Raw genomic sequence first — 13,429 nt, 5'->3', positions numbered from 1 at the left:
CTCTTAAGTATTAATTCCCAATATTAACTGGTTTATCAACTGCTAATGATTAAGATATTGGCTGTTTATTTGTACATATAAATTATGATCTTATTCTACATCCGTAATCATTACTACTTTAATAACTAATAATAAGCAGCAAATCGGGAGTTTATTGAGCTAAAAGTTTGTCAATAGTAAGAACTTTACCTTAAAATAAAGTGTGACCATAACAACAATAGATGTTATTAATATTTAATAATTTGAATAACTCTCAATAAATTATGAATTCATGTAATCAGCATAATCACCAGGAAGATTATAAGCTAAAATGCGATTGGTTATTCCTATATAATAATAATAATAGTAATAATAATAATAAATTTACATCCTCGACAGTCTATCATCACTAATTCAATTGAGCACTAATTCAATATTATTTAGGATCATCATCACTATTAACCGTGAACAATTGTGGAGACTGAAGAGGCGATACCATGTGCATCCAAAAGAGGGCGCTGCTCTCCAAGTTCAAGATCAAAAGCAGTATTTACAATTCATCAGGAATCGACCGGACAAGGGTTTATGTTATAACATTAAAATCACCTAATGCCTCCATCTTAAACCCCCGTCCATTACCATTTTAAATGCACATCGCTTGATGCACTATTTATGCGGGGAACAGTCAAGCTGTGTTTCTATTTATTCAGGCTATCGATCACCGTCTCCACATTCTTCACGCAAGAATGCCCATAAAATCAATATAATAGATGTATTGGTTTCAGAGAACAAACAGGAGGGAACTGGACACATACACACACACATACTTAAACGCCAGCAAAAATATTACAAGACAAGACGCGAGAACATCCTGTATATTTATAGTATCAGAAGATTAAAGATCAAAACTAAATCAAAAATCAATATATCAGGTGTTCGTTCACACACACAAACAGGCCCAGAAGGTTGTTCGTTTGACCATGAAAAGCATAAGCCGCGCGTTGGGCTCGCGTTGTGTCCGCGTTCCTCGCGTCACGTCTGATCAGCGTCTCGTAATATCTATCTCTAGCACGAGATAAAAAATCAATAACCGTATAAACTCTCTCCTTGTAGCGGATGAAAACGTATCCAGCGCCCCCCTCCCGAACCACAGGGAGCTCGATTGAAGACGGGAACTCCATCCCGCGTTTTCTGCCTTTTATTCAGGACGCTCTCAATAATTGTTTTCAGTAGCCCTATTCAATATCGCAGGTTCGGTCGATAACTCCGTTCCGCGCGCGCCCGCGACGTTCGATCTGCTCCGCTCCGTGTTTTGCGCGCGCTCCCCCGCCTCTCTTTCTCTCTCTCTCGCTCTCTCTCTCTCTCTGAACTCCAGCCCCTCTCGCGCTCTCTCTATCAGCCTTTCATTCCGTCTCAATATGTCTCAAGATGGCGGCCAATGCGGGATCGATGTTTCAATATTGGAAACGCTTTGATTTGCAGCAGCTCCAGGTCAGCTCCCTTTCGCTTTGTACTCGCTGTGTTTGCCGGTAAGCCGGTCCCGGGGAGCGTCGCGCGGAGAGGCTGGCGCGTCGCTCTCGCGTCGGCTCGTTCACCGGGTTCGGTGCCCATTGATTAAAGCGGCTCTCTCGCGCTGATCGGAAATTGATCCTCTTTGTTCAATTCCCATCGATCAACCATCACGGTCAAGGTGGATGCGGCCACTTTGGCAACAAGAGCATGAAGGTTTCCCTATTCTTTCCCGCTCCTTTCCGTCCCCGGGATGTTTTGGGAATAGTTTGTGCCGAAGAGATTTAGATAGTATGTTTGTGGAAATAATTTTGTGTTTAGAAGTGTGTCGCGCTACACGGGTGGCGCTGTGCTGGACCGAGACGTTATTGCTTAGTAACGAGAGAGGTGTTTTTAGTGTGCCTTCCTTTCTACATTTCACTCATTTATTTGGATTTTTTGGTCTGTTAGCACTTTTTGATGTGACTTTATGAAGTTTATGAAGTTAGCAAACGCAGAAGTTCGGCTTCGGTAGTTCAGTTAAAAGTCAAGACGGAATTAGCTGCTAAAACCTGCGCCAGACAGGAACAATTAAACAAAACAATAAACAAACACGAACGTTTTTCGTGTGTGTGTTAAACATAGACGTAAAACTTTTTAGTTTTATAAGCGTTATTTCATTATTCCGTTCCTGGGGTGTAATATATAGCTCGTTAAAACGAGTAAGCACAATTTCACTGTGTATTTTTTATTTATTTACCCATAACTTCAACAGAAATGTGCATTTATATGCAGGTGGGAACGGAAAGATTAGCTTCGCCGTGTTTGTTTTGGTTTATTGTTGTTGTTTCTCCAATCGATTAGTTGTCAGAACTCTTCTTTCGTTGTTCGTAATGTTCATGCTGTTGGTGTATGAAAGTGCATTTGTCGCGTTTGGTTAGGCATAAACAATAGACTCATGATTGTATCAATTATTGATTGAGAGTTTATGTATTTATGAACTGAGGTCTCAGAGCATAGCTTAAAAAATCGCTGTCCTATTTTCCGATCGAACTTCATATTACCTATTACCATTTATACATCTTCATAAACATCAGGAGTCATTAAAAATCAATACACTATTATTTCAAAATCAATATCACTCGATAGTAGCAACGATTTTTTAAAGAAATAAACCTAAACTAGATGTGTCAGTGTTATAATTATAGCAAATGATTTCTGTGTTTACATATTTTTGTCAGTAGCCTGTAAAACTAAAGGAAATAACTTCATATGTGCGTGTTGCAATATGTTCTGGGATGCTTTTCAGTTTTGTGTAACATTAATCTGTTATAGTCAAACATTACTGGACTCCATGCATGTCAGATGTTTTTGCCGTTTGATTATGTTGTGTTCTAGGAAAATCATTTATTCAATTAGGGTCTAGACATCAAGTGTTGTACATAAAGGGACCACACACACAGTTGGGCATATACTGATGTGGTGACTCTAAATTTTCAGAACTCGCTCACTCGCCCTCCCTCCCTTCCTCTCTTTCTCCCTCTCTTTCTTTCTCTCTTTCTATCTGTCTCCCAGGCTGATAAGAACTGGCATCATCGAGTTCAGGCTTTGATGATGTCATGGACGCTATTTATCATCATGTTTTACTTTTGTGTTTTGCATTCAGAGCTCCGACATCGCATTCTAGTATGTTTTAAATGTGTTTATTTATGCATCTTGTTTTTTTTCTGATTAACTTCCCTGATTTAGGCTTAATTGATGCCTCGATGTGAATCAGATGTCTCATATTAGCCTGCAGAAACCGCACCAGACGGTGGAAGAAAGTCATTTGAATTATAATTTGACTTTTTTTGGGGGGGGGGGGGGGGGGTCTCAATTGTCCAGAACTTTTTGGTTTGTCGGTGTCACCTGCTGCCACCTCATCACCATGTGACCGTGAGGTCTGCGGATGCAGGTGAGGTGTAAGTGTGCCTCACTAGGTGTGTGGTCCCAAGTTTTTCGTGCGTCAACTTAGAGAGATTAGCGATTGACGCAGGCAGTTCTGCCACCATCAAGATGTGAGCCGACTCTCTTGTCTGGACCTGTGTCGGGCCCCTGTGATGACTTTAAAATGTGTTTGATATCTTTAATGAGGGGCACATGGGCCGACTGCGGTACACTGTGTACCAAAACACCAAACGAGTGTAATCTGTTGCATTTTCAGTTCCTCTGCGAGGTTACTGTGGCACTGCTATATCTCTGAGATCTTCTACAGTATGCCTGTGAAGAGGTTCAGCAGGGTAGGATATTACACTCATAATTAGATGAGGCGTCATCCACTTTCCGTATTATAATAGATAACTAACTGATGCCTAAAAATATTTAATGATTTATGAGATAAGTACATGAGTGATGCATGCTGTCTGAATACTTTTTGGGAGATTCATCAAATGCTTTAGCTACTTGTATTCTCATTTGAAGGGATAGATTAGCCAAAGCAATGGACATTGGCCGATTTTTATGGACATAAAACAATATATTCTAAAGAATGTTGGATAAAAGTGGCTTTTCAACATTATTCAAAATATCTTCCTTTGCTTTTCGTACGCAAGAAACTAAAAGTGCTTTGGAAACAGTGTAAGGTAATACCTTTTTAAAATTTGTGTGTGAACTATCCCTTTTGAATTGAGCACCTGTATCTTGGCTTGAGGTTTTCGTAATAACCGTCTTGACTGATACCTGACTGGATTCAAAAGAGCAGGGAAAGTCCCTAAAAAGTGAGCAGGAATGTCGCCACGTGTCTGTGAAAATGCGGGTAAACTACTTTTAGGCATGGTTTTAATGCTGACATGAAAGATGAAGAGAACAACAGCGTCTCTGTGGAGCCCACCCCACACATTCACACAGACTGGGATCCTGACCACTTCAAAACCCAGCCAACTATATACGAGGCCCCAAAACAACACGCATATTTGCATGTGGCCTCTCCAAATTTAGCCTCAAAGTGAAGCGTTTCAATTGACTCTTGTATTTATGTCATTTCGCATATTTTAGACTGATGATCATTTTTTTGTGAGTGTCTCGATGCACTTTTGTGAAAACAAAACATGTTTTCATATTAGTTTCTAAAGGGATGAATTTTAAGCAAATTTAGTGTGAATTGCGTGCATCGTTAGAGAAACGGATGCTCCTGTTCATTACAAAACAAACTAAATTTAAAATGTGTGTTAACTTGGGCTGGCAGATATGATATAAAAATGCAGTCTTAATAATTACTTTCCATATTGAAAGATAGCAATCTAAATTTCGACATAAGTTGTGAATGCTTCCAGATTTAAAAGAGTACCCCAAACAATGACTGAAGCCACCAATTAGAGAGTCCAATAAATGGCATAACCTAAACTCAGTATATCTCTAATATCAACACACTTTTAGATACCCATTGCTGCACATTTCTGCTGTGTGATTGGCTCTTAGATTAATATAGAGTAAAGACATCCAGAGCTTATCATTGTTTTTGACATACATTTTGTCGCGATTCGATATAATATCGTTGATCAGCCCAGTCCTATAGTGTTAACATGTTATAAGCCATTAACTAAACCAACTAGTAAAATCGCTAATTGCCAACTTTGATTTGAAGTGAATAATTATATAACCGCATACTATAAGAATACTGTGTTAAAAGAAACTACAATCCCATAAAGCATTTTTATTGACACAGCTGAATAAAAAGTTCCTTGAGAACTAAATATCTACTAAATTAAAGTTATACCTACAGAATATGATTGAAGAAATTAAGTATTTTGTGAGCGCAGAGACGCAGATGTGTTTATATTGCTTTGCTTTATAGTAATACATTAGTTTCCTTTGGCTTAAGGCTGATTTATACTTCTACGTCGAGTGATCGGCGTGACCCACGGCGCCTGCCTTGCGCGTCGTTGTGCATTTATACTTCTGCGTGCTGTTTGTGTTGCTTTGCAATAACTCTTCCGAAACGCTAGCTGGCAGTAGGTTTTTATGTTTCTCTTTGTCGTGTTTGTTTACAGGTTTTTTTCTTTTTTTTTCTGGAACGCTACCTAATGTACAAGTAGCTAAGACTCGTTCATTCAGAAGCGAGAACCAGCGCACATGCAACAACTGTAATCATAAGGTAAACACAAAACAAATGTTTCCATCTAGAGCTCCTTTTTGAGACTCGACACTTGTAAACACTCACTCCAACGAGTTTGCGTGCTCTCAATCCACCCACACTTGTCACAGCCGACCAATCACAGAGCTTGCACTAGGCGTCATTGCCTGATGTAGTTACGTTTTTTAAGGGGTACGCGACCATGCGAAGGCTATGCCGCAGCGTATGTGTGCGCTTGACGCATACGTATAAATCAGCCTTTAGTCCTTTATTTATCAGGGGTCACAACAGCGGAATGAACCACCAACTATTCTGCCATATGTTTTACGCAGGTGATGCCTTTTCACTTTGTAGTAATAGGCAGAGTAAACATCTCTTGGCCTGCTTTGCTAGTTGCTACTCTCTCTGATTGGTGGAATTATATATAGGCTGCAGCATTGTGGGTAATGTAGTTTTGTTGAGTGGATTCTTCTAATTTGTGATAACCTAACTCAGTGCAAATGAATAGATTCAACAAGAGGATATAGAGGTTAAGGTTTGTTAGTTATTGCTTTTTATATATTTTTTGAAGACAAAGTTCCCAGTGATGAGTTGCAGCTGGAAGGGCATCCACTGAGTAGAACATATGCTGGATAAGTTGGCAGTTCATTCCTCTGTGGCGACCCCAGATTAATCAAGGAACTAGCCGAAAAGAAACGGAATGAACGAAGACAAAGAATTTTATGAAATATATAAGATTCATGTAGGGTGATTTCACATTAGAGTTTCCTTTGCTGTTTGTGATAGGGGATTCATTCTGTTGCCTTGCTTTGCTTATAAAAAAGAAGCTAGCAGTTGCTTGTCACTGAAAACAATAGTTTAGTGATTTCAGATCTAATTCTCGCGCACCTTTGTTCCAGTACCACATGCCGATAATCCCACAGTATTTGAATTACCTGCTCCAGGAGGTGCTGTGATCTAAAATAAGAAGCTTTTTTTTTTTTTTTTTCTCCTCTGTGTATTTGTCTGCCATCTCATATGATCATCGCAGGCCAGTGACGGTGGCCCGAGTATAGCTCCTTTAAAGGGAACTCGGTTCATATGTGATAAATACTTGATGACGATGTATTTTTATTCATCGAAGTGTTCCTATAAAGGCAGTAAATACATCACCCTCTTGTGTTTTAGCTCATATATGAGATGAAACTCTATAAGCTCATGTATTTACAGATAAATATGTGTTTAAATAGATGCTTTTTACTAGGATGTGTAATATGAAGTGGCTAAATAGTTAATGAAAGTGTTTAAGGGAGTGCTTTTTATAGGCCGCTCATGGTTGTGTGCACGCTGACCCCTCTTTCCTTTTGCTGATCGGTCTGCACTCGGTTGCTGGAGATAAAGATGGCAGGAAGAATTCAGTGGCCATGGGAATCAGGGGGAGGCCATGTGCCAGCACACTCTCTCTCTCTCTCTCTCTCTCTCTCTCTCTTTCTCTCTCTCTCTCTCCGTCACCCTCTCTCAGACGCTCATACACACGGTCATTACCTCACTGACTGCCCCCTTTTTGCTGTGTCTGAGGGCTGGGGTTTCACAGGGGGGCCGCTCTCCTCCCGCCCCACACAGGGAAGCCAGAACTCTGACGCCACCAGCATAATTAGCCGTCCATTTCAAATAGAGCCTCGGTTGGAGGAGGGGATGAGAGTCGCCCCTCCCACCCCTTCTCTCTTCCTCTCTTTTTCTCTCTTTCTCGCTTCCTTTCGTTCGTACTTTATGGCGTGTTTGGTCTGCGTGCCCATGCACTCTGGAAATTCTTCCAGTTCGAAGGAATTTAGCGCCTCTGATTCGTTTTTACAGCTATTGAATCGAGGCTACAAAGCGAAACAAAAATCAATTGTGAAAGAAAGCTAAAGTTTAATGGAACTGTGTTTCTGTTGAACTTTAAAAGGATAGTCCACCACAATTTTGTCATCATTTACTTATTGATTTGTTACAAACTTGTTGGAGTTTCTGTTGTTAAACACAAAAGAAGATATCTTGAAAAATGCTGGAAACCTGTAACCATTTGCTCAAAAAAAGATTTTTGATGCTTGTTCTAACTACTTATTTAAAATCAGCTGAAACAACACAATTCTTTTTTTGGGACAACTAAATATTTTTGTGTTCGATTCACTTTAATATTTTGAAACAATAATGCTAACTTATTAGATTTGTGTCGGGACAGCATGAAGGAATTGTGTGTTTTCAATCGTGTTGTTTTCCAAATATCTTCTTTGTGTGTTCAACAGAAAAAGATACAAAAAGGTTTGGAATAGGGCAGCACAATATATTGTTTCAACATCGATATCGCAGTGTGCGCATACATAATAGTCACATTGCAGGATCTGCAGTGTTGAATCGGCTTTCTTAATAACCAGAATTTCAAAAAACACATTTGAAAACACTCATGATTTGTGGTGTTTTTGCAATGTTTTACCTTAAAGTTAGCAAATCATTTATTATTTATGTGTGTTTTTATCATTTAATTCATTTAAAAAATATTTAGGCATAAGAAATTGCGTTTTAACCCTAAGATTAGTTGCATTTATGTATGTGTGTGTGTGTGTGTGTGTGTATACAGTTGAAGTCAGAATTATTAGTCCCCCTGAATTATTAGCCCCCCAGTTTATTTTTTCCCCCAATTTTTGTTTAACGTAAAGATTATTTTCAACACATTTCTAAACATAATATTTATTTATTTTATCTTTGCCATGATGGCAGTAAATAATATTTGACTAGATATTTTTCAAGACACTTCTGTACAACTTAAAGTGACATTTAAAAGCTTAACTAGGTTAATTAGGTTAACTAGGCAGGTTATGGTAATTAGGAAAGTTATTGTATAATAATGGTTTGTTCTGTAGACTATCTAAAAATATATAGCTTAAAGGGGCTAATAATTTTGACCTTTAAATGGTTTTTAAAGAATTAAAAGCTGCTTTTATTCTAGCCGAAATAAAAAACAAATAAGACTTTCTCCAGAAGAAAAAATATTATCAGACATACTGTGAAAATTTCCTTGCTGTCAAACATCATTTGGGAAATATTTAAAAAAGAAAAAAATTATTCAAAGGAGGGCTAATAATTCTGACTTCAACTGTATATGTATGATGTAGGCTATATGGTGTTATCTTACATTTGATTAGTAAATATTGCTAGACTTTCAGAAAATCGTCAAGCACTGTACATTTGATTTGTTCAGGATTGTTGCTCTACTGTATTTCTCAATGTGTATATTTTATGTAGATGCACGCTCAAAATCACTTCAGAATCATCCCAATGAATTCCTTCTAAATAGACATATCAATTTTCATCTGGTAAAATTATATTCAATATCACAATATCTATATCGCAATGTCAGTTTTTTATGTCGTGCAGCTCTAGTTTGCAACCACTTGAATAAATAGTAAATTTTCTTTTTGTGTGGACTATAAAACACAACTTTTGTTGTTTTTTAGGGGCATTGTATCCACGGTTCAAGCTGCTGCTGGTGGTGTAATGGTTGGGGGGATATTTTCTTGGCACACTTTATGCTCATTAGTACCAGTTGAGCATTGTGTCAACATCACAGCCTACCTGAGTATTGTTGCTCACCATGTCCACCCCTTTATGACCACAGTGTACCCATCTCCTGATGGCTACCTCCAGCAGGATAACACACCATGTTATAAAGTGCAAATCATCTCAGACTGGTTTCTTGAACATGGCAGTGAGTTCACTGTACTCAAATGGCCTCCACGGTCAACAGAGCTCAATCCAATAGAGCACCTTTGAGATGTGGTGCAGCCAACAGATCTGCAGCAACTGCGTGATGCCATCATGTCAATACGGACCAAAATCTCTGAGGAATATTTCTAGTATTTTGTATAATCTATGCTAAAACGGATTAAAGCAGTTCTATAGGCAAAAAGGGGTCCAACCTGCTACTAGTAAGGTGTACCTAATAATGTGGCCGGTGAGTGTATATTTAGTGTTTGTAATGTTTCAACAAGATGTCTCTTCACTGCTGACTTCACTATAAGGTTGCATTCGCATAAACAGCTGTACAGGCATTATTTTAGCAAACTTGCATTCAGTCTGGCATTATTCTCATAAACAACACCAATTTTTCATGATGCAATCAATTCCTAAAAGATTCTGACCTATACATATTGTTTTGTTTGCGTTTCATTTGGAAAATGCTTTTGTGAAATGGTAGTTTATTTTAGGACTACAAATTGATTCGTTAAATTTGTTAGAAAACATAACGACGGTCTTGAACATTTGTTTCCTGGTGGTCGGTTCAAAAACTACTTAAAGCCCTGAGTGGGAGAAAATGAACTGCTGAATAATATTTATGTAAAATAGTGTTAAAACAATGCGTAAGGTTATTACAGTGATAGACTGTGGAAAAAGGTTAGAACAGCGTTTTATTTGCTTCTGTTCAGAAACATCTGGAAAGAGTTTGAGGGAAGTAGTTCTGAATTAAGAGCCATGGGAAAGAGATCTGCTCCGATTGCCCTTTTTCCTGAGCGAAAGAGAGAGAGCGAGATAAAGCGAGACTCAAAGGAAGTTTATTCCAAATGGTCTTTTTGTATATTGTCACTTAAAGTCATTACGACTGTCTTGTTCCATGTTATCTCTTCCATGTCATTTGGATTTATCGCTTTTAATGGACACTTTAAACCCAAATTATGTCTGTTGCTCTCGTTTTCTTCCTAGCGCTTTCATGAAGGTTGTAGGTTTGGATTTAGTTATAAACAGCCATTTTAAACCTTGCTAACTTTTGTTGTGATTGCCCTGTCGTTGAAACGTTTCACATTGCAAACTGATCCATTGTTTTTAGACGAGATGTGATGAGAAGAGCATGTTTTTATTTCCAGCCGTCTCGAGGATTCGCCGCGCCACCCTAATTCGCCGCAGATATGTTTAAAAAAAATCACAAGCGCACAGATCAAAGGCCTCGACAAAGCCTGTGACTTTACTGTGCATAAAACTAATGAGGTGCATCTTCCTGTGTCTGGATGCTTTTTCATCTCCTCGTTGTCGGCCGTTGTAGCCGGTGGTCAATATGGGCCACACGGTTTACTTTAATTTGGATTTAGCTTTAACGGTGAACGATGCTATCTATGAAACTTTTTTGGTAGTGATAGCCTGAATGCTCCGCTTTTCTGAGTCAACAGGAAATTAAACTTTTGGCTTGCTTTTATTTATGTAGCTGCTTGTAGCTAATTTCCAGACTAATTTGTGAATTTAGGATTAAGTTCACTCGTTGTGCTTTTACCAGTCAATAGCCATTGTGTAAAATCCCACTTAAGAAAGAGATATTCTGTTTTCCACTCAATTAATGTTGAATTTAATCACAAATTTATTGTTTAACTAGCTTGTGCTAAATCTGGATGCTAATTATTGTTTCTTAAAAATCAACATGAAATTAGAGTATACATTGTTTGTGCACACTAAAGCAAACTATGAAGGAAGGAAACTGTAGGAAAGCCAAACTGTTTAAGAGTGTAAGAAAGGTATTTCCACTCTTGTCTATCAAACACCTTTTCAGCATCGAGAGATTTTGTTGCTTCTTGTTCACCTTGGGTAGAATTTGTGCACATTATATTTTATAAACGTCATAAATTGTTAAAGGAATTACGTCCACAAATAAATACAGTTTGGTCACTAAATTTTATAGAAGACATGACCAGAAGTGAATATGGCCTAAATGATTCGCAACGAGTAGGATAACCAACATGAAATTAAAATGATCTTATTGACACATTATTCCAAGATGAAAATTAAATTGTTTTATGATTATTATTCATTTTCTATGAATACCGTTTCTCATTGAACTCTGATTATTGGTAAAACAAGCATTGAACTCTGATTATTGGTAAACCAAGCCTGTGCTAATAAACTGCAAGTTTTAAGAGGCTTCTTAAAATCAACTCTGAAGGAAAATTTGCTGTATTTGTCTAAATGGTCTTATTGTAATAAATGGACTTATTGGTAATAATAAAGAAAAACAATTGTATTCATAAAGTATAAAAAAACAGGACCAAAATAATGTAGTTTTTAAAAAAAAAATGTTGTTGTATAGCAATACTAAAATTGTTTTTGAATGTAGTTTCTTGTTGATGTCAATTACAAATGCTAGATTGCTAGTTATTGGTGTCTCCACTTCTTAAAGTAGTCAATGAATAAAACAAAGCTGGATTTTCTTTCAAAAGACGTGCTTATTGCAAGCAATTCATGTTATTTCAAAAAATCAAAATGCAACTTTTCATAATGCAACTTTAAAATACAGTTACCCCATAACCATCCTACAGTAAAATACAGTTCATATTAAGTTTAAGTACTGTGTAATTTCCAAAAAAACTTTACCAGTGTGGTCTTGAAAATTTAGTCACTGATTTATTTTTCTTAAAGACAATTAAAGTCAGTTGCATTACAAAAAGATTAATTGTTCCAATTTGGATCCAAAAGTGTAACTGATTAGCACTTTGCTAACTGCTAGTTGTCAAACTAGTATTGGTTATGTTTATGCAATTGGCCCTGCTATGTTTTTCCTCTGGATTGTCATTTCAATAATGTAGAATTATACAAATATGCAAAAAAATAAATTCATTTTATAGGCCTGTCACAATAACCAATATATCACCTTATCGCACAACATGTGGACACGACCTCAGTCATTTTTGGGGATGCGCTATATATTGTAAGTAGCTATGTTTCCATCCACCTTTTTTATATGCATTTTGGATGAAAAGTCAATAGGCACGTACATTTTGAAAATGCGCATAAAAACTTATGCACATAACTGAGTAGGATAAACGTTTTATTCGATAAGAAAAGATTCGCATAAACTTTGATGGAAACACTTTTACCTAACAAATTCCAGTTTGCGCTTTGAAAAAGGTCATGAGACTTTGTAATAAGAGGTCATGTGATGATAAAATTGTGTGCGAATGGACAAACCAGCAGGCTAAGCACATTGTAAAATATCTGAAATGTGTCATTATAATTCGCCTTAACCGTTTTAATGTTTGTGTTATTAATGACCTCCAGAATCAAAAATGTCTGTGCTCCACGTCTCCGCCCTCAAACACCACTGCGCGTTCACTGCATGTCAGGAGTGCCTTCTGAGGCGCAACTCATTTATTAAATGAAGAAAAGATTCACGCAGCGTCTCCTACCTCAGCAAATTCTATTTTACTGTTGATATTTGCCGCCAGATAATCAGGAAGTGACGTTTTTGTTCGCTTTGACTCGTTAGATGGAAATGCTGTTTTATTCGCACGTCTTTTATGCGATATTCCTGATTGCGCATAAAGTTAATTAGCATTTTTGGATGGAAACATAGCTAGTGTCACAATGGTTAAAAAACCACTATAGTGTTTGCTGTAAATTACTATAGTATGTTTTTGTTATAGTATCTTTTTACCTTGCTATTTTTTGTTAACATTTATTATTATTATTTATTTATTATTTCTTCTATGGTATTCACATTGTGATTCCTAATTACTACATTGTTAAAATGACTATAATTAAATTAAATATTCTTAAGAATAAAATATATGTATATATATATATTTTTTTTTGGAAGATTTGGAAGATTATAGTGTCAAAATAGTCTTAAAATCACAATAATATCGTTTAACGCAATACATTTTGATGCTATGTGTCGTATCAGACCACAATAGATATCATGACAGGCCTAACCCTTTACACACCTTTTGGATTTCATGTTTAAATTACATTTTTAACTCAAATTTTCTACGTTAGCCCCATATTTGAGTTGAAATAACTGCATTTTTGGCAGTGTAAAATTGTTTGTGAATGCCAACTTTAACTGGAAGTGACTGC

The 13,429-nt window shown here is 37.2% G+C and overlaps 1 protein-coding gene across 10 annotated transcripts in view; it reads left to right on the top strand.

The window, feature by feature from the left end:
* Positions 1-1,384: 1,384 nt before the first annotated feature.
* Positions 1,385-13,429, top strand: part of cux1a (cut-like homeobox 1a) — a 259,039-nt gene continuing 246,994 nt past the window's right edge. For all 10 annotated transcript variants that reach the window (XR_015501310.1, XM_087270994.1, XM_087270993.1 and 7 more), the window contains exon 1: positions 1,385-1,470. Coding sequence is in view for 9 of the 10 variants with exons in the window: in XM_087270994.1 (XP_087127120.1) it covers positions 1,408-1,470 (63 nt within the window). In the remaining variant the exon portion in view is untranslated. The remainder of the gene's footprint in view (positions 1,471-13,429) is intronic.

The sequence above is a fragment of the Danio rerio genome, chromosome 10 (assembly GCF_052040795.2).
Source record: "Danio rerio strain M-AB ecotype USA chromosome 10, GRCz13ab, whole genome shotgun sequence".
Classification (NCBI taxonomy): domain Eukaryota; kingdom Metazoa; phylum Chordata; class Actinopteri; order Cypriniformes; family Danionidae; genus Danio; species Danio rerio.
Note: the sequence above shows the minus strand (reverse complement) of the source record. Positions and strands in the feature narration are given on the sequence as shown.